Source organism: Uloborus diversus, chromosome 1, assembly GCF_026930045.1.
Source record: "Uloborus diversus isolate 005 chromosome 1, Udiv.v.3.1, whole genome shotgun sequence".
Lineage (NCBI taxonomy): Eukaryota > Metazoa > Arthropoda > Arachnida > Araneae > Uloboridae > Uloborus > Uloborus diversus.
The window spans coordinates 230421131-230445286 of record NC_072731.1 but is presented as its reverse complement, the minus strand read 5'-3'; the positions used below and the strand labels follow the sequence as shown (position 1 = coordinate 230445286).

The 24156-nt window shown below is 31.3% G+C and overlaps 1 protein-coding gene across 1 annotated transcript; it reads right to left on the bottom strand.

Annotated features, from left to right (window-relative positions):
- Positions 1 to 8769: 8769 nt before the first annotated feature.
- Positions 8770 to 23950, bottom strand: LOC129225730 (uncharacterized protein CG1161-like). Its single transcript, XM_054860227.1, has 5 exons — positions 23824 to 23950; positions 19808 to 19917; positions 18236 to 18350; positions 12790 to 12921; positions 8770 to 11914 (listed from the first exon to the last, which is right to left on the bottom strand). The coding sequence occupies exons 1-5, from the start codon at positions 23884 to 23886 to the stop codon at positions 11771 to 11773; spliced, it is 564 nt and encodes a 187-aa protein (XP_054716202.1). The 5' UTR covers positions 23887 to 23950; the 3' UTR covers positions 8770 to 11770.
- Between the last annotated feature and the right edge of the window lie 206 nt (positions 23951 to 24156).

Here is a 24156-nt window from a genome sequence, read left to right as displayed (position 1 = left end):
AACTCGTGTTTTGATTTAAAGAAAATCTCACTATTGAAAAAATTCAAGTACAACTGAAACTTTTTAAGTTGAAGTGGCCCATTCAACTCAAACATAATTCGATCCAATCGAATAAGATTGTATCTACCAATAGCACAGCCAAAAATTTGCATTTCCATTTGAAATTTCTCACTACGCTACTGGTAGACAGCATTCCATCGAATTGAACACAATCGAGTTGAATGTGCCATTTAAAAAAAAAGCAAGTTGCCTTTAATAACTTTTGATCAACCTAAAAATCAGATTTTCAAAATTTTATTCCAGAAGTAATTTTTCCGAAAAATCATACTGAAATAACAATTTAGAAACAGTACCTAGTGAAATATTTGTCGCTCAATTTTTCACTAATGGGGCGTCCATTATAACATCATTTCAGGGGCACATTCAACCTACTTTTTTTCTAATGAATACAAGATTCAATAGCAAAGAGATAGCTTTGTGCGATTACTGGCGAAAGATCCTTACAAAATGGGCGTGGCTTAAGAGCGTGCGAACCTTGGATTTTTGAAATTAATTTAGTACTTATTTAAAGAGATACTTCGTATGTAAATGTGGATAATTAATGGCATAGGATCCTGGAATCTATGGGGAAAACGTTTGAATAAAAGCATAAAATCAGTTTCAATCAACTAATCTGGGACAAATTTTTCGATCTCAACGTAGCAACTAATTTGGGACATAAGGAATGTTTATAGATGCTCAAAATAAACCAATGACTGAGATAAAAACTTATTTCCAAATGCATCTGTAGTTTTACACACGTCACATTATTTCGAAACAATGAAAAACACAGGCAGATTGACCAATGTTCATGTTAGCTTGTTAGCATGAAAAACTTTACACTCTGTGCCAATATAAGAATATAAGCTCGATGCAAAATGGCTTGAGAATTTTTGTCAACGCTTTTGTTATTAAGAAATATTTTAGTAGTTTTGAAATTGGATCATATTGATGACCGAGAAAGTTGAAATTATATGAAAAGTTTGTCTTCATAACGAGTATAATAAAATTCAAGATTATGAAAACTAAACCAAAACTACATTGTATGTTTCGACCACCAATCTTGCCCTTTTTTCCTCCGATGATACGTGTTAATTACTTAGAACATTTTCCTCCATAAACGCTAAACCAGAACTATTTTGAGAATTACTCCTTTGTGCTGTGCACTATAGTCTCATCGAAGTAATCAACCTCAGGACACATGTCCAGGATAAAAACAGCAATATCTGATATTGGGTCGTAAACTGTAGTAAAAACAATCAGAGTCCAATTCTAGTGTTAATTAGGCAGTCATGTGAAGACGAATTTGCTTAGATAGTAAAATAAACAATTTGAAATGGGCGAAATGATTTTCACTTTTTAATATGAAAAAAGTTTTGGGTCACCAAAAAGATCATTCAAACCCAGACTTGAGAATAATTTTCTTCATAGGCATCTCCTATCAGAGGCCTCAAAATTTTCCTTTTGCTCCATTAGTTTGAAGAGAACACGCATAGATGATAAAAAGTTAACAATGTCGTAAACATTACCGATTAAAAAAACAAATAAAGCTAAAATACAAATAATTTTAAAGTTCGAGCTTTAATTTTTGAAAATATAATAAAAATATGCAGAATTGCTTCCAATATGCTTGCATCATTTAAAATTACTTTGAAGAATTTATACTGAGTTGTACGTTTCCATTTGAACATCCACGCCATTTGTATACTTCATCGATTTTCATTACTATTTCCGTAGCAAATGCCTTTGCTCATTGTATAATATCACTTTAATCAAGCTTAATGGCCGTCTTCAAGCTCAGAATTGTTGAAAGGCTGAGAGTAACATTGGTCTAAAATTTGATTTTAAGTTAACGGAAGGAATGATATTGTGACTGAGAGAGACGTTGATAGATTTTCATCTCAAATGTCAATCTGAATATGCAAGTTCCTCAAGTATCTCTTCCCGCCCCACTTTTTTTTTCAATATAATGGTGTCCTGATTTGGCCTGTGTAAATTGTGGTAACGCTGATCAGTCCGGCGACTTCTGAGGGGCGGCAAATTCAAATTATTTCTATGTTGCTTAGGGCTTTCGCTACCGGCGTCAATATGAAGAAATAACATTTCCGAGCTTATTGGCTGTGGTTAAAATGGAAAAAAAAAATCCAGACGTTTCGTCAAGCTCTGCGGCTGACATCATCAGTGGATGAGTTCGATGTTCGAACTCATCTAGTGATGCTGTTATTTCTTCATATTTCTAAGTTGTTTTTTTCGTTGAAACTCAATAAGAGGCTTGAAAGAAAATGCGTGGGGGGGCGGTAGTTTTAAAAATTGCCGGGTGCCATTCGAAAAATTCGAAGATCCGGCACTGACTATACTGTGAGAAGAGGAGCAAAATTTTTAACTGAGTTTTCGAATGCAGTCTGAGTTAACGATTCATGAGGAATTTCTAGAGAAATTAAACTAAGTAACTTGCAATACTTAGGTTTCATACCGATTGCTTAGTCATGAATTGTAACGCCGTATTCCTCCCCTATTTGCAGTTGTAGTTTGCCTCCATTCAGTAACGAAGGAGTTTTCATCTTTTTTCTCATAAATAGATAAAAGTTGTAAAATGCGAAACATTTTTCTCTTTGTATTGTTTAACACCTTTCTTTCAGATGAAATCATAAAAAACCATTTTTGAAATTTTCTGTGAAAAGGGAAAATTTTCGGGGGCAATAAAGGGAAAAGGGGGATTGGGGAACGAAATAGAATACCCGTGTTGATTGATCACAGAAAAGTTCCTTTTGCTCTCAGCTTTCAAATGTTCACAATTTGAGTGCCGCCTTTTTTTTTTTTCTTTTTTCATTTTACAATAACTAATATAAATGCATGAGAATGTAAATTATTCCATTTCAATATTTATCTGTTGACGTCCAAAAAGCCCAAACTGTGGGACCATGTAATTAATGTCATTGGCATGTTAGCTGAATAAGATTTTTGCCATAATTATGTATGTGTTATGAACATGTACAGTAAAATTGAAATAAAATGATTATCATTATCTGAGCTGTATTTTTATTCGATTTCACATAATATTCCGCAAACAAGATGGAAATTCTACATCAATCTTCAGAATGTGCAATGGAGTTAAATTCAGGTTAAACTTAAGTACAGGCGTCCCTCGTACAACACGGTTAATACGTACGGCACGTACGTACCGTATCAAAACCGTACGATACAAGACTTTTTTAAAAATAACTTTTTTACATTTTTTACAGTAATTAATCATGGACATAGTAAAAATTTTGTCAATATTGTATCGTGCTGTGTCGAAACAATGTTTCGTGCTATACGAGACTTAGAAATAAATGTGAATCAAGGGATGTGTACCGTGTTATATCGAAACTAAGTTTCATAAAAACAAAGTAAAAACTTATTAGAGTTATTATCAAACATTAACAGAATGAAAAAACGAAAATGAAATTCAATCATTTTTAAACATAACTTTCGTGTTATATCAAAACCATGAAGAATTAAATTAAGTTTCGTACCGTGTAATATCGAAACCGTGTTATAAAAATCGCAAATTTGGTGCCGTGTAATATTGAAACCGTGTTGTACAAGTATTGTGTTATATGAGGGACGCCTGTATTACAATAATGGGTTGATTTAAACATTGTTATGACAGATGTGGGTGCGATTAAGAAATTTTCTGTGCTGTTATCAGGTCATCTGCATCGGGAAAGTAACTTTTCCACGGTCTTTTTTTTTTTTTTTCCTTAAAAACATTATTACCGAAAAACATTTATTGTAAAAGATATGGCAATAGTTCAGCTACTTCTCAACATAAGGATCACGAACTTTTTAACAATAATATCCCTGCCTCTTTTGTAATAAATCCTTCCGGTGGTAACTGTATTTTGCTTTTTTTCATGCACCCAAGAAAACTTACTTTCCGGACAACTCTTGTGTTACCTCGTCAGCAATTTTGACGAGTAGTTTGAGTTTTGATAACAGGCTTAAGATTACCAGGGCCGCAGAGAGCCAAGGCGGGCCCCTTGTCAGTTATATCAGAGGGCATCTTCAGCCCCCCAAAAAAGGAGAAAGAAAAGAAAAGGGTTAAAAGCAGAAACAAAGGGGGAAAATAGAAAAGAAAAGGGAAAAAAGAAGGAAACAAAGTGGGGGGAGAGGGAAGAAAAAAATCAAAACTGCTTATTAGAAAACAATTAACTCTATTTTAAGTGCCATAAGAGTAAATATCAAAAGGGTAAATTTCACTTAAGCTTTACGCTTTCTCTTATTCGGAGTTTTTTCAACCCCTTTTTCTTTCTTTCTTTTTCCTTTCTTCCTTTTTCTTTTTTTTTTTTTTTTGCGTCAGAAAACGGGATGGATGAGACGGACGGCCGTAGTGTGAACTGCCCTGTTCACATATCGGCAGTCCGTTCCGTTCATCACGTTTTTTTCCTCTCGAAACAGGTTTTCTTTGCTGGTTGACATGGCAGCAAGCCATCTTGGACGGAACCGGTTTCGATCAGAAGAACCTTGATATATGACGGCCGTCAAAAGCAGGACAGCATTTCATTGGTTCCCGCCAAGCAGCGTGCTCTTTTCTCTGGTGGGTGAGTTCAGCCACGTGATTGATGTGCGGCGACCGTATGTGAATGCTACTCTGTTTTCGTCGGCAGTCCGTCACGTCAAAAAACGGGATGGATGGGACGGATGGCCGAGAAGTGAACTGGGCAGTTCTCACTACTCATTAATTAAGTGGTTGAAATCACCCACCAGATGGAAACAAACGTGATGGACGGGACGGACGGCCGTAGTGTTGAATTGCCCCTTGATGGATCGTTCACTCAGTTTCACCTCGAAATGAATATTGATTTTATTTATTTCATTGTTATACTTTAGGACAGCGGTTGCCAACCTTTTTGAGAAACACAAATATTGCTACGAACTAAAATGATCGCTAAAAAATAAATGCAAAACAAATTCACCAAAAAATAAACACAGTGATTATTCTGTGTTGAGCTTTTATCAACCTTGAAAAAAATTTAAAAATGGGATATTTGTGGAACAAAAAGGCTAAAAAAAAAAGTTTGGCTGAAATTTTTCTGACTCAAGAGTACATTGATGGCACATACTAATCACTATATCAGAAGTCAATTAAAGAATTGTCTTTAAAATACCTTTCAAGGAACTGTCTCAGATTAACTAAATAAACTTTTTTTTTCCAGTAAAATGAGAAAGATCTCTAGGTTTAAGTCTTCGTGAAAAGGACTATGAACCCAGCTGTTTGATGAGGCTATACTGCATACATTAATCGTTTGATTACTGAAGAATTTTCTTGTAATTATGCTATAAGTGCGGAGTAAAATGTGTAGATTAAAAAATAATAGAAGCGTCTATTTTTCAATGTATGCATTTACTCTTATTTTTACACAAAAGGTAATTTTTAAGAAAACAAATATTTCTAAACTCACATACTACACACACACGAGAAGTTTTCTTCACAAACTTCATTCATTCCATACTTACATATAGCATAAATTAAGTTGCATGGTTAATTTTCTTTTTTTTTAGAGCGTGAACCTCACACTACCTAACTTCACTCTCGAAAATTTTCTAAAGTAATTAATTTTTCATACTTCCTGTGGTATTTTTGGATCGCTAGCCATTCTTTCTTTTTTCAACAATGAAGCTTGAAGTAAATTGTAGTCTATGTAGTGTGAAAATTATAGCAACAAACAACAGCGTGATCTCACTTCTATGCATTCATGACTCAATACAAGAGAGTAGCCATAGGTATTCGTTGGACCCAAAAGGTAAAAAAACTAAACGTAAAAATATTTGAGACGCTTGCATTTTCTCTTATGTAATGTTTTCATCAAGTTTAATCAATCATTCCGATCTAAAGCTTCTGCGGAAACAAACGCTTTCAAATTCTTTCATCTGAGGACATATTCATAAGTCATGACTTCAGGGTAATCATTCTCAATGAAAGTGCTAAAACCGGCGCTTTGCAATGACAGACTAAATTACAGAAAGTATGCAAATATTTTCATGCTGTAAGCATCAAATGAACGAGGGACAAATGAACAAAAAATAAGCAAAATTTGCTCGAACATGAGACTTCATCAGAGACAGGAATGTTAAAACGCCCCCATTACAATATTTTTTTCGCGAACCCCCTGAGAACCCCTCGCGAAGTCCCATGGGTTCACAAACCACCGGTTGGGAACCGCTGCTTAAGATAAAAAATATATTACTTTTTTCAGAGATCAAACAATGAATTTGTTCGTTACATTATGACATACATTGTAATTGAGAAAATGAATGGTTGGTTGTTTTTTGTCTTTATAGGCGATCATTGTCTTCTACAGTGCTTCCATTCCTCTTTCCATAACAAATTTCATCCCCACTCACTTGAAATACATTCGATATTTTTTTAATTAACAACCCAAATATTCACTAGAAATAATTTATGTGGCAGGACAAAGTTTGCCGGGTCAGCTAGTATCTTAGAAAATTTTTGACCTATATCATAACCAGTCTGATTGATGTAACTTGATTCTTTTGTTAACAAATCTACTTCTTATTAGAGGATGATGATAGTAGTTATGCAATAGGACTTTAAACAATTCTCTCTTCTGCAAAGGGGAACAGATTTTGAAAATAGTTTGCATAATCTATGCAGAATCTCCTTGACCTCTATTGATGTTAGGCTGTTATGTAGTAGTATTTGTCAAATTGTGCTCTGTAAAGCTTTTAACGATCGACAGAAAAAGTTGCGAATCAAGAATAGTTTTTCACTGAATGAGAAAAACATAATTCATTTTTCTAACGTCTTCAAGATTTCATGTTCGATTATCTTGAAGTCGGAAGAATTGGCAGAAAAAATTCTTTTTAGAGGCATCCTGCCCGTGTACGTAATTATTAAATACATCCCCCCAACTGTAAAATTTTCTTCTTGTATATACATTGCTTAAAATTGTTTTGCATGAAAAATAGTGTTTTTATGCCAAAAAAAAATAATAATAATAATAATTAAAAGAAATGTGATGAAACAATTTTCAGACTATTTCCAGAAGAAAAAAAAACTAATAAAACAAAGAAAGAAAAAGACAAAATTAAACAGAAACATGAAAAAGGAAAGGTTTAAAAACTATCATTAAGAACAGAAAATAAAATATACATGAATAAGTTCAAAGAGCAGTTTTAAAAAATAAAAATTATTTAAAAATAAAAGTTAAAACTAGGCAAACAAGATGAGAGAAATGTTCAGTAAGTTACCGCCCTATAGCCAGGGCTAAGGCAGAAATACATGAAATACACAGCCAACTGAGTCAATTCCAGCCAAGTACTGCAGTTTCGTGCTTCTTAGCACTCATCAGCCCGGCATAGGAGTGACTGAGCTGGAGGTGGAAAACCTCTTAAGAAAGTCAAGAGTCTCTGTCCAAAACAATTGTAGGCACAATCCATTTTGAGTCTGAACATTTTTTGTTCATAAGATGTTATCCAAATTGCCATAAACCAGCCGTAACTAAATAATTGACAAATCTGCTGATCACCAAAGGCAATTAGAATTTTTAAAAAAAGAAATATTTGAATGCTTCACTTGCCAAATCGATTAACTCCATAAAACAAAAAGTCGAGAAAAGTGATGAAGAAGATAGTGTTATCCCTAGGAGTGAATGGGCCCTCGTGTTACATTTTCTGCCATCGCAGGATCAGAAATGTACTGAACCAAAAGTTTAATATAAATTCACATGCTAAGCATTGATTAAGCACTATTAAAGCAGAAATGAGGATTTTTTTTCAAGTGGAGTTAATCGATTTGGCAACTGAGGCATCCATATCTGAATAAAATATTGTATTTTTCACAATTGATTTTATCTAAGAAAACCGCAAATTAACTCAAAAAGTATTAAAAAAATTTATAAATCGGAAAAAAAAAGTACGAATGTTTTTTTAGTTTTTTCATTGTACGGGATTGGAACAGAACGATCTATGCATTGTAACTTTAGGTGGTCTAAAGTTGTCACCCCATGTGCAAACTTTATAGCACTATACAACAAATTCCCCTCCCTTTGTGTGTAATTTAGAATTTTGTTCAAAGTGTCACTCTACAGCTAAGATGTATGGTAGTGTATGGTTAAATTCTCAACCTTTTTTGGAAAAGAATAATGAAAATATGAAGAAAAATACACATAAAGTGGTCTAAAGTTGTACGGTTTTACAGTATGTATTTATGGCCCTGCAATATGCTAATGAAATAAAAAAAAATGCAAAAATTTAAGAAATATTTTGATTATTTTAAATTAAAAGTTCTAGTTACAATAATAAACAGTAATTTGAAACTAATATATATCGATATCACAATTGTATGCATAAAAATGAGAACATTTCAAATTATTTATTTTGTATTGCGTAAGCAAAATTTTCATACTGAAATCTGCATTTGAAAATAACTTGTAATTTAACTTAACATATTACCTATTATGTGCTCATATTTGTGCATTATTTTGCTAAACTTCAGGAAACTCCAGTTTACATACATTTGTGCTTTTTGATGAACGTGCTATTACCAGTGTGAAAACATAGAGCTGTTTTTGAATATTTTGGATTACAACCACCAGAAGAACTTTTCTAGCAAACATTAGCGGTAAATATGGTATAAGAATCTTGAAAGGGATATTGCACTTGTATTGATTTATCAAAAAACATTCATAAATATGGTGTTAATTAATCTGAAATCATGAGTTTGAAACAAACAATTTTATTTTCTGGTTTACAAAAATGACTCAATATAAATTAGAAATATCCTGGTTAAGATAAGTTAATTACATAGGTGTTTTTTCCACGAACAATAAAGGATACAAAATATAGACACTACATCCTACAGAAAAACATCTGATATTTACAGTAAAATGCCCAAATCCCATCAGTTTCTCAAACTAGAAAGTTCATAGAGAAAAAAGGTGATATATACAAGAAAGCTTAATAAATAAAGGCTCATGTTAATAACAATGATTAAAAAAGAAAAGCTAACTCAGTCTTTGGTAGAACATGTTTCTAAAAGAAACCAGAAGTACCCGATTTTCCAATGCTAAATAATACGCCTGCAAACTTCGGCCTGTAAACTTTAATATTAAAATGTGGTAAATCAGTGGTTTCCAATCTGTGGGGCCACCACCCAAGAAAAGTATGAATTATTGTAAGGGTGCATGCAACTGTTCATAAAATTTTTGAGCAGAAGAAAAAGGAAAAAAAAAAAAAGAACGGCAAATTGGTGTTGAAAAATAAGAATAAGCAAAATGTCATCGCTATGGCGTTCTGGTTTGAACGCTCACACTAAAAACAATGGTATGTTGTTTTTATTGAAAACAGGATTTGAGAACATTTGGGCCCGAAAACAATTCCACAAGTCCCATAGCATTACTATTTCACTAATGTGTTTTAAACATCTATTTTGCTGTAATTTTGCATGTTTTCATCAAATGTAGTAACTAGTAAATCTATCAAAAACGTCAAAGCAATTTAATAATAACAAAATATGTATTGATGCATAAAAAGTACTATATTTAAAATATGGTGTTGTTTTCTAACCCATGTAATTAATAAAGTACCCCAAAAAAGCATTTATGAAATTTGACTACAAAAATTGAAGAGAGGCAGAACAATTTTTCATGAAAGAAGGTGGCGCAGGTATAAACGTTTGGAAACCACAGAAGTAGATCAAATTTTGGGAAATTAAAAATATACATATAATCCTCTTTTCAAAATCATTTATAATGTCTGACTCGGTCAAAAGACCAAGATCAAAGCAAGTGAATGAAAGAAGGTTAATTTTTCTTGAAAATAATTGGTAATACATTTTATACAAGATAAGATCATTTGATCAAAATGAGGAAGGAGAGGAAGAAAAGAAATTCCGAAGAGACAGAATACAATGACCTAGATTTTGCAGGTTTCTGAAAGGAGCTGATTAAAAATAACCTAATACTTTATCTATCATTTAAAAATAATTCTTTGTTTATGTTTCTACAGAAAATTTCTTAAATGTCATTCTTGAAAGTATCTTCATTGGGAAAATAAGGTAACTCTTGGTACTTTTTGACTAGCAAGGATGAAATGAACTACCAACAGAAAGGACTACCGACCCAATATACCGCCAACATAAAAATAGCTAAATATTTTTTGAATAAATACATTTTATATAAAGAAAAGTAACAGATCTGGAAAAATAAAAAGTGATTTCTACCCTACAATACATAGTACAGTGAAACCTGTGTATAACGATACTGTCTACAACCATAATCTGTCAATTACAATATTTTTTTTAGGTCCCAACAGTATCGTTGTAGACAGGTTTTACTGTAAGTGCAAAAGTGATAATTTTAATGACATTACAATAGGCAAAAATCATATTATGTATAGCAATGCAATGTCTGTTTTAACCTGACTCTGATTTTATAGGTATGAAAAAAACAATTCTCATACAGATGGATAACTCCCCCCCCCCCTCCGCCACGTGGTACAACCCCGGGCTTCACACTAAAAGGTGGGGTGAAATGGAGAAAAGATGGACAACTACGGTAATCCCCCAATTATCTGAAACTGTTTTGTTAAACCGAAGTCGGTTTATTCATCTAAAGCATAACATACTCAAACCATTCCCCCCTCCTCAACATAACAATCTAAATTAAAATTAAATAACTTTTGGAAGTTACAAAAAGTAAAATGAAGGCACGCAATCAAGTTAGAAGCAAAAAAGTGTTAGTTATATGACCTTCAAAAATATTAATGTCTGTTTAATAAGTTGCAAAAAAAAAAAAATAATAATAATAATAATAATTAATTGAGAAGAAAAAAAAATATCACGCATGAGCTCTTTAAAAAAAAAAAAAAAAAAAACAGCGTTTCCTTTTTAAAATGCATATTTTGCAGAATTTACTAGAAGATATTTAAAAAAATGTCAGTACTCATGAAATGTTACATCACTTTGTTCTTTGCTGTACTCAAACTACAATTCAACAACATTCTAAATCCAATAAATAATTTTTTAAAAAAATGAAAACATAGTTTTAATATTGGTAAATATGTATTAAATTTTTATAGAAGTTTTTTTTTTTTTTTTTTCAAAAAAAGACAAGGATCAAGATATCGTGAGAGCTCTCAGCTTATGAAACAAAAAATGTAAAAAAGGCTTAAATTTCCAGCTTAGCGAAATTCTTTAGAATATACTTTATTTTCTTCTTCAAAAAATGCGTTTTCTGTGTAAAAGATGTTGTGAGACTGAGTTTAACACTTGCTACTGAATAAATGATTCATTAAAAAATTATTTGAATCATGCACAGAATTAAATAGCTTTGTAAGAATTGTCTTGATAAAAATTCAAGAAACGTTATCGTTGCTAAAAATTGCAAATATTTTATGTACATGATAATTGACAAACTATACTCCTTTTTCCTTTAAAATAAAATAATTCATAATGCACAAAAAACTTCTTTTAGATCATATTTACAATATAATAGAAACTCATAAGTACAATAATATTAAATAAAATCCAGTTTGATAAATGTTAGCATCGATAACAAATTGTTTCACACAATATGGTGAATATGGGGAAAATAAAACTAATAAATCCTAAAGGATCTTACACTTCATTAATTATAAAAGTTTCAGTAACACATACACACACAAATATATCTATATGAATATACATTATATTTATACATAGTGTGTCAACTAGAGTCAAAAAGGTTATTTAATTCAGCATGGTATGACGATCATAAATATTTCGCCTCTGCTCCTGAACTTGTCTTTTCCACCTGTCTTGCTGTAGACCAACTCTATTTAAAACATTACTGCTTCCTGCTCTAGGTCTTGGAATAGTTGGCATAGGTACATCCTGTAATTGAAAAAAAATTAATAAATAAATATTTCTCTACAATTAAAGGCAAATCTAGTTTGGGCTGAAACTGATTTTTTTTTCACAGAGCACGAAGGCAGGTGAGCAGGGCAAGATTACCCTGAATGTGCAGCTCAATATCTAATTCGTACATATAGTTCATTTATAATTTTTGAGAACATTTATTTTTTACCAATATAAATTTTTAGTATTAATGAACAAACACAGACAACTAATTAAATTAGGAATAAATGCTAACATGGAACTGTAGCAGGCCTGAAAGCACCTTGTCAAAGATAAAAGCTTTTTTCCTTTTATTTATTTATTTTTAATTGTTTCTCAGTTGTTTTTTTTTTTTTTTTTCTTTTTTTCCCTTTTTTTTCCGATTGTAGTCTAAATTTTTGATCATTCATTTCAATATTTAATTAAGTTCACTTCAAATAAAATTAACAAAGTTTCACTCTGCATTTGGGTCTTTTTGTTTGAATTGCCAATTTTAACTTTTTTAGATAGTTCATTTTATTTATTTATTTTGGTCATTTAATTATTTTTAAAGCCTTAAATTCTTGAACAAGAGAAAGAGTGAGGCACCTCGCCAATCTTAGACATATTGCAGGCAACTTTTGCTGGAAATTTAGATCAAATATTGCATTTTTCAATGTCTATTTCACCAATAGACTAAAAAAGCTCTTGCGGCAAAAAAAACAACCAAGGGAATCAGTTTTATTGTTCAGGCCAACTAATCTGCAATTAAATCACAAAACATTCACCGATAAACCTAAGAGAGATAATGCTTGTAGGAGTTATGAACTGCAAGGTTTAAAATTAAAAAACGAATCATTAACTTTTTTTAAAGATTATTGAAAGAATGTTACCAGAGTGACTTCTTCATTGGTATGCTCATGATAAGCTGTTCTTCTTTTGTTTAGTAGGGGATCCAAGCACATCAAAAACAACATATATACAGTCAACAATGAAATTACCCAAATAATAATGATGACAACAACCTATAAAAACAATTTTACATAATAAATTTCATGTGAAAAAAAAACTTCTATCACAGAAACTTAAATGTTTTATGTTCACATTTTTTTCAGTGATAGAAATTTAGAATATAAGTCACTGGTCCAATGGACCAGTTAGCTGTAAAATTTCAGTGGTCCATACACATTTTTGAAGTTCCACTCTTCACCCTGATTTTAAATACAGTAGTGTCTCCAAAATCCGAGTTTTGAAAATTCAAGGTGCTTATTTTATATCCTCAGTTACATTTTTTAGTCTCCAAAAAATGATTTTCAATAAAAACTGAAAAAAAAATGTTTTGCTACTACTAAACTTATTTAACTACATACAGTAAATAATAAAAAATGCACTGAGAGGGTGGTGTCAACAATACTCCCCATAAGTGGCACGAAATATTCTCCAACTTCGAAACATATTGATTAAGAGATGTGTTCTAAATAAAAGCTTGATACGTAAAACTAACATTGACTTGAGACAAAAAACGTGAAATCATGTCTTTGGCATACCTGATTTCTGATAAAAAGGAAGCTCATGCCGCCGCACAAATCGTATGAAATTTAAACCTTTGAACCGTTTTTGGGTTTTATGAAAGATGCATTCATACACTCGAATATACGGTATTTTCCTGTGTATAATCCGCAGATTATCTGCTAAAAAAGGCAAAGTTTATGAGGTGTGGATTATACGCAGCCACGGATTATCTGTGATTTTTCCCCCCCTTAACGCCAACACATTGAACCTCAATATTTTTACAGATCGTACGCCGACTGAATGTTGTTTATTTTACAAAGCATGCATGTTCTTCCTCGCTGCCTGCCTGTATGTTGGTTATTTTACGTTGCTTGAATGTTCCTCTTGGCGATTCAGGTCATGTAAAATAAGCAAGATTACAGTGAAATAGGTAGCCATTTACACAAGATTAGACTGTTTGCTCCTTCCTCTTGACTCTGTTTTTCAAGTATAGCGTACTATAATCAAGATTTCAAGAACAAATCATTATATTTTAGATTATATTTCAGATTAATTTTGATTATGCCTTCAAAGTAATTACTTTTTCACATTTTTAGTTTAGTTGCTCAAGTGGTATGGTAAATTCAAACTTTATCTTTTTACATCCGCGGATTATACAAAGCTTTTTTTTCTTCAGGCCGATTTTAGGACCTACGGATTATAGGCCACCCGCGGATAAAACGCAGGAAAATATGGTAGATACAGAGGCTATGATAAAATTTATCGAAATGGATTTGGGCACTGTCAAAATCCATGTTTGGTTGCTTACAAATTGGCACAGAGGTAATGAAAAAACATGAATTGTCACAATTCATTTAGAGGTTATTAAAAGCGAAATTTATGTTTATATTTCAGTGATGAATTTTTTGTGTAGAGAATACTTCCTTTTCATTGTAAAAGGAAGTAAAAGGTAATCCTCCTTACGTCTATTGAAAACTATAATTTTAATCTGGAAGAATTTTACGGATATCCAAGTTTTTAGTATTTCAAGGTGGCCTGAGCCCCGATTACCTCGGATTTCCGAGACTCTACTATACTGAAAAATGAAGAAACGTGGCAAAAATAGGCAAAACAAAGTACAGTAATACGGCAAAATGAGTCAATCAACAGTTTTCAAAAGACATATCTAAGGAAATAGGGTGGTAAAAACAATATGTGTTCGTAGTTTTGCACATAAATTTGAGGACAATAGCTTTAAAGCAGAACTGGGGTAGCAGCTACACCTCTCATATGAAAGGAATGAACAGAAATTCCCTGACGTTTCTAGAAATTTTTATGATTTATGATTTCTCCTGACCATTTAAGGCTATTTTCATTTTTCCTGACAATGCCAGGTTTTCTCTATTTTCCAGATGCGAGGCAACCCTGTTTAAGAAATCTGGCATTTTAGTAACTAATGTTTGCTTTTTTTTTATACCTAACTTACATTTTGTGTAACCCTTAAAGCCATGCAAAAGTCTCTCTTCACTTAAATATGAATACATAAATTAACTACATGGGTTGTATGTTAGGTACATTTGCATTAATCATATGATCAATCAAAACTGCATTCGTAGGCCAAAATCAATACATTTTTAATATTTTTTCAAAAGAGAGAGAGAGAGAGAGATTTTTGAACCAAGGTTAAAAATTACTTATTTATGCTCATTTTAAACTGTAGTACTGGAAAAATTTAAAAAGTTGGAAGCTTTTTCGTCTGAAAATTGACGTTACAATTACTAAGTTCTCTCCTCCTTAAGCAATCACCCACGCGAAAGTTACAGAATGCAAATATTTAATTTTAAGAGATAAAAATGCAACAATCACATTTTACTTCAGTAAATTTAAACAATAGGCAATAACGGCTGCTTTTACGTAGCAATTTTCAAAGAAAAGGCAATTTAGCAAGGTCGTAGCCAGGATATTTTTTTGCGGAGGGACATGGTTAGAAACAAATGTGGTTCCAGACATGTAATCCAGGGGGGAAACAGCGGTTCAAAATTATGTTTACTAGGTTGTTAGCAAAAATTAAACTAAAATGTAATTGAAAAAATTAGCATCAAATAATTATTTTAATTAACTAACATTAGTATTTGGTAATTAATTTACATCACACCAGAATTATTCATCAGGGAAAAATGATATTTTTAAAATATAAGTTCTCTATCACTATCAGTATCCGATGACTATCCAGCTCAACAAAATAATAGGATTGCGTACACTTATATGGTCTATAATATATCATACAGTGTTTATTACAGGTTTACAATTACAAATGCATGTGACAGGGGCTTTGAGATTAACTTTCAGGCTAATCAATGAAAATAGTCACAATTAAAAAGTAATCTACAATCGCCACCTCAAAAAGTAAATTAATATTCTTAAAGGCTAATCAGGGTGGCGACAGGAACTGTGAAAAAAGTTCCCTGACTTTTCCCTGATTAAGTTCACCAAATTTCCCTTATTTACGTTACCAATGATTATGGTTTTCTTTCTTTGCTTTACTTGAAATCCATTGTATGTTTGTATAAAATGCAGTATTTTAAACGTTTTAAGTTATGTAAAGTTGTTGAACTAAAGATATATTTTAAAAAGATGCTACTTTTTTAATAAAATGGTAAAAAAAAAGGACAATTTTTTTTTGGGGGGGGGGGGGGAGAAAAACCTACAAAACCGTATATTAAATTTTTATACATGGAAAGATTATAGAAAGTTTAAAAAAAATACTTTACATCCAGAAACTACTTAGCATAAGAATTTTAAGAAACTGTAAAAATTACTTTTAAAAACATGTGTATTTATGATAGAACTAAAAAGTAATTGAAATTATTTTGAACTAAATATTCAAACAAAATAATAATTGTTGCAAGAATAACAAGTAATAGTGAAAGAATAGAAGTAATGTAGTTATTCTTATGTAACTAATTGACATATTTATGCAAAACAGATGAAACCATTTGACATCCATTCATAGGAAGTTTTTCTCTAATCAAGATTATACGTTTTAATGAATGAATACGGCATTTTAACAATAAAAAAATAAGTAATTTACTTTAGTACACAAGTTAACTTTATTTCAAATGATTTCAGTATGTAACGAAAAAAAAATCTTAGATTGCTTTTGTAACAAACAACTTTGAAATACAAGGGAAAAAAAGAAAAAAAAAGCAATTAGTTAATTTCAAAACATATAAAAGAAGAATACAACTTAGTTATAAAAGTAAAGAATCACTAAAGTCTGAAAAGAAAATCTTTATAATCTGTGGTGACAACAAATAGTATAACGGCAAAAAACAAAAGTTTTTGTAATTGAAGTTCAATTTTAGCAATTAAATTAAAAACGCGAAGAAGTAATAACTTTTAAGCTTTTATAGTATTAATTCAAAAACCAAAGATTTTTTCTTGAAATTGTGATTACAGTACGCTAATTACTTCGAGACAATGGAATAAAGGCAAAGGAGCTAAGGCATAATTGAAGGCTTCCTCTTTGCCTGTAAGGTTGTTTATTTTACTTAGCATTGAAGGTGTAAAAGGAAATTTCAAGCTAGGTAAAATAAACAACCTAACAGACACAAAAGCAACCTTAGGAAGTTCATCCTGTGGTTAATAAGTAAGATTCAATACTTCGACGTTGAGGAAAAAAGATGCACAAATATGCGGCAGTGTATAATTGCACCTCATTAATTTTACTTTTTTTTTTGAACAGATAATTGGCAAAAAAATGCGTAGGGAATTAAGAGTACTTAATTTTGTAAAGCAAAATAAATTTGTTTTCTTCAAAAAATCAATTTTCCCTGATTTTTTGTTATTTTTTCAAAATTCCCTGATATTTCCCTGACTTTTCCCTGATTAATAAAGTTCCCTGACTTTTCCCTGATCTGTTGCCACCCTGCTAATGCATTAACTAATTGACAAAATTTTTTGCACCAAAATACATAAATCCTTTATGCATTTAATTTATTAAAATCTATCAAAATCAAACATTTAATAAAAAGTATGGTGGGATTAAAAATGATAGTTTTGAAGTTTTAAAAATATGATGTTTTGAACATGTCTTCTATTTCCATCTCTTAGAAATGTTATTCGTAATAAGAATCATTAGTATTCTGGGATGGATTAAAGTGTAAAATAATAGAACTTCTCTGAAAAAAATTTCAAAATTGATTTTAAAAAAATTTAAATCACAGGAGGATATCTTTTATTTAGGTCGGATATTTTTGACTTTTTAAAAAAGACTTAAAATAGTTGCTTTGATCATCTACTTTTTGATGCACCAGTCGCCTGATTAAAAATTTAAATTTTCAGGTTGAGTAAGAGAATATTTGAATAGATAAAAATGGTCAAATGAGGATAAAAACGTATAGACAGAATAAAACATATACGATAAAAACATATGGAAAATAAACTTAAGCAAAAAAGGTTGTACTGAGTAATTAAATGGCAGCATTATTGGAATTCAATATCTAAAAATTATACATCCAAGAATTTTGGGGGAGAGTTTGTTCCCACCCTGTCTACGGTCCTGCAAGCTAGACATATTTTATGGTACAAGCAGAACCACTTTTTATAAAAATGAATAGGTATGCGTTAAAACTGGATCATTCAAAAACGACTCAACAAAAAAAAATGAACATAGAAATTCAAAATTGTCTTTATTTTTTATTGGACAATAAAAAAAAATAGATTTAAAAAAATTTAGTCGAAAGTTTACAGAACTTTCAACCACTAATTGCACAGTTTACATTTAACATAAGAACTACTAATTCAGAATAAATAAAGAAATTCAAACATGAAAGAAAAGGATATTACTTTTATAGTCATGGTGTTTCTTCTTTCATAACGACATTCACATCTAGGACAAAACTCTTTTTCTTTCACTCTCACATAGTCATCGGCTTGTGGCATTACAACACCTTCACATTTACTGAAAAGGATATTAAAAACATTAAATCAGGAAGGGCTATTACCATTTGATTTCATTCAGAAATTATCTACAAAAAAAAAATATTTTTTTTTCTTAATTTTTAAATGTAAATGTATGTCACAGTACATAGAGTTCAACTGAAAGATGGAAAAAAACATGTAAGGAGAGAAAGGGCACATTGATTCGCTTTCCCCGGTTTTCATTTTTATCTCATCAAAAAAATTTTAAAAAAATTTGATTTTCTACCATGAGTTTCATTAAATATTCCTCATCATCTGAGATTTTTTGAAAATATTCAATTCATTGACTTTTTTTACAATAATTTTTTAACTGAACTCTGAGAAGTGGACCCCGAGCATGGGATATGTTGGTCCGCATAGTGAAAACCACTTCTATAATGATAAATATTATCCAATATAGTATTACGGTATAGTTGGAAAAGTGAAGCAGTACACCCCAATTTGCCAGCCTAGCTGGCATAGGACAACAATGACAACATCCGATATAGTAACTAAAAAGGACCAACGTGTTCTTGATCTGGCATAATTTTCCTTATAGCAAAAAGTAAAAAAAACTACAAATAATTACGTACTAAAAGAACTTACTTTAGGAGAGGACTTCAATTTATTACTCCATTCTTCATTAAAACCATTTAAAAAAAATAGTTGCAGACCTATGAAAATTACTCAGCACTGAAAATATAGCAATAAAATTTGTTTCTGAAATGAAATTTTTTCAATATTACCACGTCGTTTTGTCACAAGATTTGTCGGACTATGGGGGCTATTTGTTGATCTTAAATAAAAATACAAAATATTAATAGTATTGAATTTAATGAGACTGGCTGAACGAGTCCCACCTACCGTTACATACAAAAACTAATTTGACTCTTCAATGAAAATTGCTTGGTCTACTTTAGACTGATTAGAATGACTAAAGATTGGAAAGATATGGGGGGAAGCAAAAATTTAGGGGATTTCACAAAACCAAATGTGTTGTAGGGCTGGCCGATGTAGGAATTTTACATCTTGATGCATCGCCAAACTTACATAGCGATGTTGTGATGCAGGTTGATGTTAGTTTTTTTTGCTAAACTTATAACTGCTTGTTTAAACTTCACAAAATATATTCAAGACAAAAAATATAAATTAAGCCAGATACTATAAACAGATTCTAAAAAAAATAACAAAAAATAAATAAATAAATAAATAATTTTAAAAAAAACCATCATCAAGACAGCAATAAATATTACAGTTATGTGTTTTGAGATTAGAATAAACATATTTTTTCAATGCAAAAGATGTAGGCTTATGGAACAGCCTCATCTTCCTGCATTTATAAGGGATTCTTTGAAACACCAAAATACATGTATAGCAATTATTATCGGTTTCATTTTATAACACATTAAATAAAATACTTTCTTAAGAGACAGAAAGAAAAAAAAGACTTTTCCTTACCATTGAGATGGTTTAACATTGGCGATATAAAGCTTTCTTTCGGTTTTATTTCCTTTAACAACTTCAGGACTGGGACATATACATTTACATCGCACATCTTCATACTGAGCCTATTATGTAAGTTAGAAACATCAAGACACGTTACTCTAAGCATAATTAAACTCAAAAACTAGCATTACATAGCTAATACAAATGTCACTGCAAGAATAAAAAATACATGTACACACATAAACCTATATACAGTAAGTGTTTCTTATGCATTAAAATAGACGAGTTAACTACAAAAATTAGAAATGCAAAACTTATCACAAAAAATGGAAGATTTTGGTGTTGGAGAAACTTGAAAACATTATTTTCAAGATAGTTTATAAAACTAAGAGGATAATTCATTTCAAAAAAAATTTGCACAATGGCCTTTAAAACATGAAAACTAGAGACAATCTCAACTTTTTATGGTGATTTTCATGTTTAGCAAAGTAAAATACTTCGGGAAAAGCTATTTTTGAGCCGGATGCATTTTTGGTGTTGAGTCAGGGTTGGCTTTTTGCCGGCAGAAACTGGTTTTTGCCCTGCCAGTGGCAGAAACTGGTTATAACCGGTAAAAACCAGCAGAAACTGGCAAAAACTAGAAAACGTTTTTAATAGCTCTAGTAATTACTTAATGACAGGCAATTAAGTAAAATGAAAAATATAACTATCTCCATTTCGTCATTGCAAAAACTTAATATAATAGTTATTTAATAATTAGAGTAAAAATATGTTAAATAACAAGACTGACATTTCCAAAGCAAAGTAAAATTTATCATAGTTGAAATTGCTATGTGTTAGAAATTTTAGCCTTGTAATGTTGTAAGTAACAAATTTTTCAGTTTCTTGTTTATAATTATTTTGTTTGCATTTAATATAAAGTGTAATATATATATCAAATATTTATATAAATACAGATTTGTTTTATTTCATTAAAATCTAAAATTCAAGAACTTTTTATTTTACACTTAATATAACTGAATAAAGCTTTTCTCAAAGAGCTTAATCAAGCAGTTACTGATAATCATTTACTCGCCCATATGCTCCATCCAAAGTATTTGGGAGTAAATTTATTATGTAATCAATACGAAAGTGCCCACACTTTACTCACAAATATTGAACCTGATTATGTACCTTATACCATTGCTTTACACAAGGGCTGATCCAGAAAATGTTCAAGGAGGGGGCGATTGTTTTCACTCTTTGCTCTTTAGAACTTCAATTTCTAAAAATTTTCGAAGGATTGCATTGAATCCCTCGTTTACCTACCCCTAATATCATCTATCGTCTAAAATTGAGATTTCGGAACTTCAATTTCAAAAATATTCCTGTAGAAAATTCGTGCCCCTATCCCCAGAGTAATAAGAGATGTGCTACGATTGCGTTTTAAAGACTTAAATTCCGGAAGAATTCCTGGAAAAAGCTCCCTTTCTTCTAATACCATCGAATATTATGTAAAAGTACGGTTTTGAAACTTCAGTATTGAAAATATACATGAAGAAATTTCCTGTCTCTCCAAATACCGCATGGTGGTCCAGTTTGAAAAAATGTGCTATAGATGAAAGTTTTGTGAATCTTGCTTGTTCTTTGAGGATAATGCCAGCTAGTTCTGCTGGGATTGAAACAATCTTCTCAAAATTCTCTGTTTGCACAACAAATTGGGAAATAGGTTTAGAAACAGCGTCAAAACTTTTATTTTGTTACAGGCTGCTGCAGTGTGAAAACAATGTAAAATTTGATTTTGAATTGTGAGTGTTGTAAATAAATTGTATTTGAGTTATAAATAAATAAATTGTATTCGAGTTATAATTTAATATTTTTCTTATACATTTTCTATTGCATGTCAGGAATTGCATTTATGTCATTTTTTGAGTTTCTGCCATAAATGTGGCAGAAAGGGGTTTTTGCCATGCCGGTTTTAACCGGTTTCTACCAGTGGTTTTTACCGCCTCGGCAGAAACCTGCCAACCCTGTGTTGAGTAGTGTTAAAGTAATTTACATTGTGTTAGTATTATTCTTCTGGAAATTTGAAGGATGTCATGTAATTATTCCAGTTAATTTGTATTGATGTTTCACAGTGCTTTAAATTTATAAGGTTTTCATCCCTTTGCATTATCATATATACTGGCATATAAGTTGAGAAATTTATTACAAAAAATGAGGTTCAAAGTTAGGGGTCAGCTTATACGCAAGGCAGAATTTCCGAAACTTTTCTCTGATTTTTTTCTTAGAAAATAACACTCAAAAACGTGAACATTTAGCCAATTTTAGTCCATTCCTTTCAAGCAGAAGCTAAAGATGTAAATACTTAAACATTCTGCTATTATTTTACATATTCTGACTGTGAAATAAAGAATAAATAATTACATAAACGGCGGACTACGCAAAAAGTGCAGGGATCGCCATATTTGCAAATTTTCCCAAGAGCTGCAAATTATTGCTCATTTTAAAAAAATAACATAATATGGCTACAGCATAAAATTTTATTGATATAAAATCAAAATAAAAGCAACAAGTATAACAAGATCATAACACCGAAATCAAATCCTTTACATAAATCGCAATTGCAAAAGTGAACCCTTTTGGTGCAAAAGAATAAAAATCAGACATTTTTAACATAAAAACGATCCTTACATTTCATTCTCCTCCTTTTTATAATGTTTAAATTCAAAATTAGCATCAAAACACTCCTGTTTTTTCCAAAAGTAGGGACGCGACTTGTTAAGCGGGTTTTCAATTTTCCCCCGATTTTTTTTCTAAAGTAACCCCCCGTTGACTTATACGCGAGATCCGATTTATATGTGAGTATATAAGTACTCAATTTGGAATGTTAATAATTAATTATCAATTTTTTCTTGTTGGTTTATCTTTGGCAGTTCAAAAATCATTTCAATTAATAAAGTGATTACATTGAATTTAATTCTAGCATTAAAACACTTTTTGGAGTTTATTAGGTAGGAATGTACACATAAAAGGTTGATGTTTCGAAACATCGATGCTTTTGTATCTAATTTGCTAATTCATTTGCTCATTTATTTTTTCTTTTGTTGTTATTACTTTTACGGTTGAATATTTTGTCTTTGATTGAACACTGAACAAACTGTGGCGATCTGCAACTGTATCACAGTAACTGTGGATACATGCGATATGTGAGTGACAGAGCAGTCCGTCAAGCATGCCCGAAAAGATGATAATGTGAAAGAGGAGGTTCCCTGACACCCATGATGTGTGTGACCCGGCATTGTTCTGCTAAAAAATTACTTCAACGACTCATGGGAGCCATGCGTCTTTAAAAAAAAAAAACTATCCTGCAGGCGGAAATGGTTACAAAACTGCTTACGAACGTTGTTATGGTTCCTTATAATGTAAATACAGCATGGCATATGAGAGATCAGTAGGTTTTAATGAGATCTTAAATAACACCTCTTGTATTTGAGTATTGACGCCAGAGAAGTGCGGATCCTTCCTTTTATTAATAAATCATCCCACGAAAGAATCCATTAAAGGCCGCTCCTACGGCCACATGACTAATTCAAAAAAAGGGTTTTATTTTCTTTGAAATGGGAAAAAGTGCCGCCTTCAAAATCATGCAGGCTTGAGCTATAGCCCAGTAAGCCCATGCGCAAATACGACATTGTATAACATCGTCTAAGAGCAAAAAAAAGACATCTTAGTGTTATTTCTGGGATTTGATATCTTACTGTCGCTCTGAGGCGACGATATTTTCCATTACTAACCCATTGAAAAACAAATCGAAACTACGGTTCTGTAAACGGATAATCGTTAATTTATATCTGCCAAGTAAGGCAATCAACAAAGTAATATTTGAAGAACAATTCATGTTTTTTCTTCCAATTTTTAAATTTTAAAGTATTTGTTATCTGTTCAATCGTATTTCTAAATTAGAGACGCATTTACTTCATTGCATATTGCATATTAGGATAAGGCATTTTGAATTAAAATGGAAAGTCAGAACTAACAGTACATACATCACAGACAGAAAATAGTGCAAATAGAATGAAAATCGCAGAAAAAGAGTAAATATAGTTCATTTTTCACGTTAAACTGTGACACAAATAAGAATCGGAGAAAACCAAAACAGCTCCATAAACCAAAACAATATAATTTGTTAAGTTGAGCTGTTTGTGGATTTGGAAAATAAATTTTAGACAATTTGTGTTTTCATAGTTTAAAAGCATAAAAAATGTGAAATTCAATTTTGTGTAACAAGAAATGGGATTTAATTTTTTTTGAAAACAAAAAATTGAAGTAAAGGAAACTAATTTTGAACGTTGAGTTTCTCTTTAAATGGCAGCAAAAAT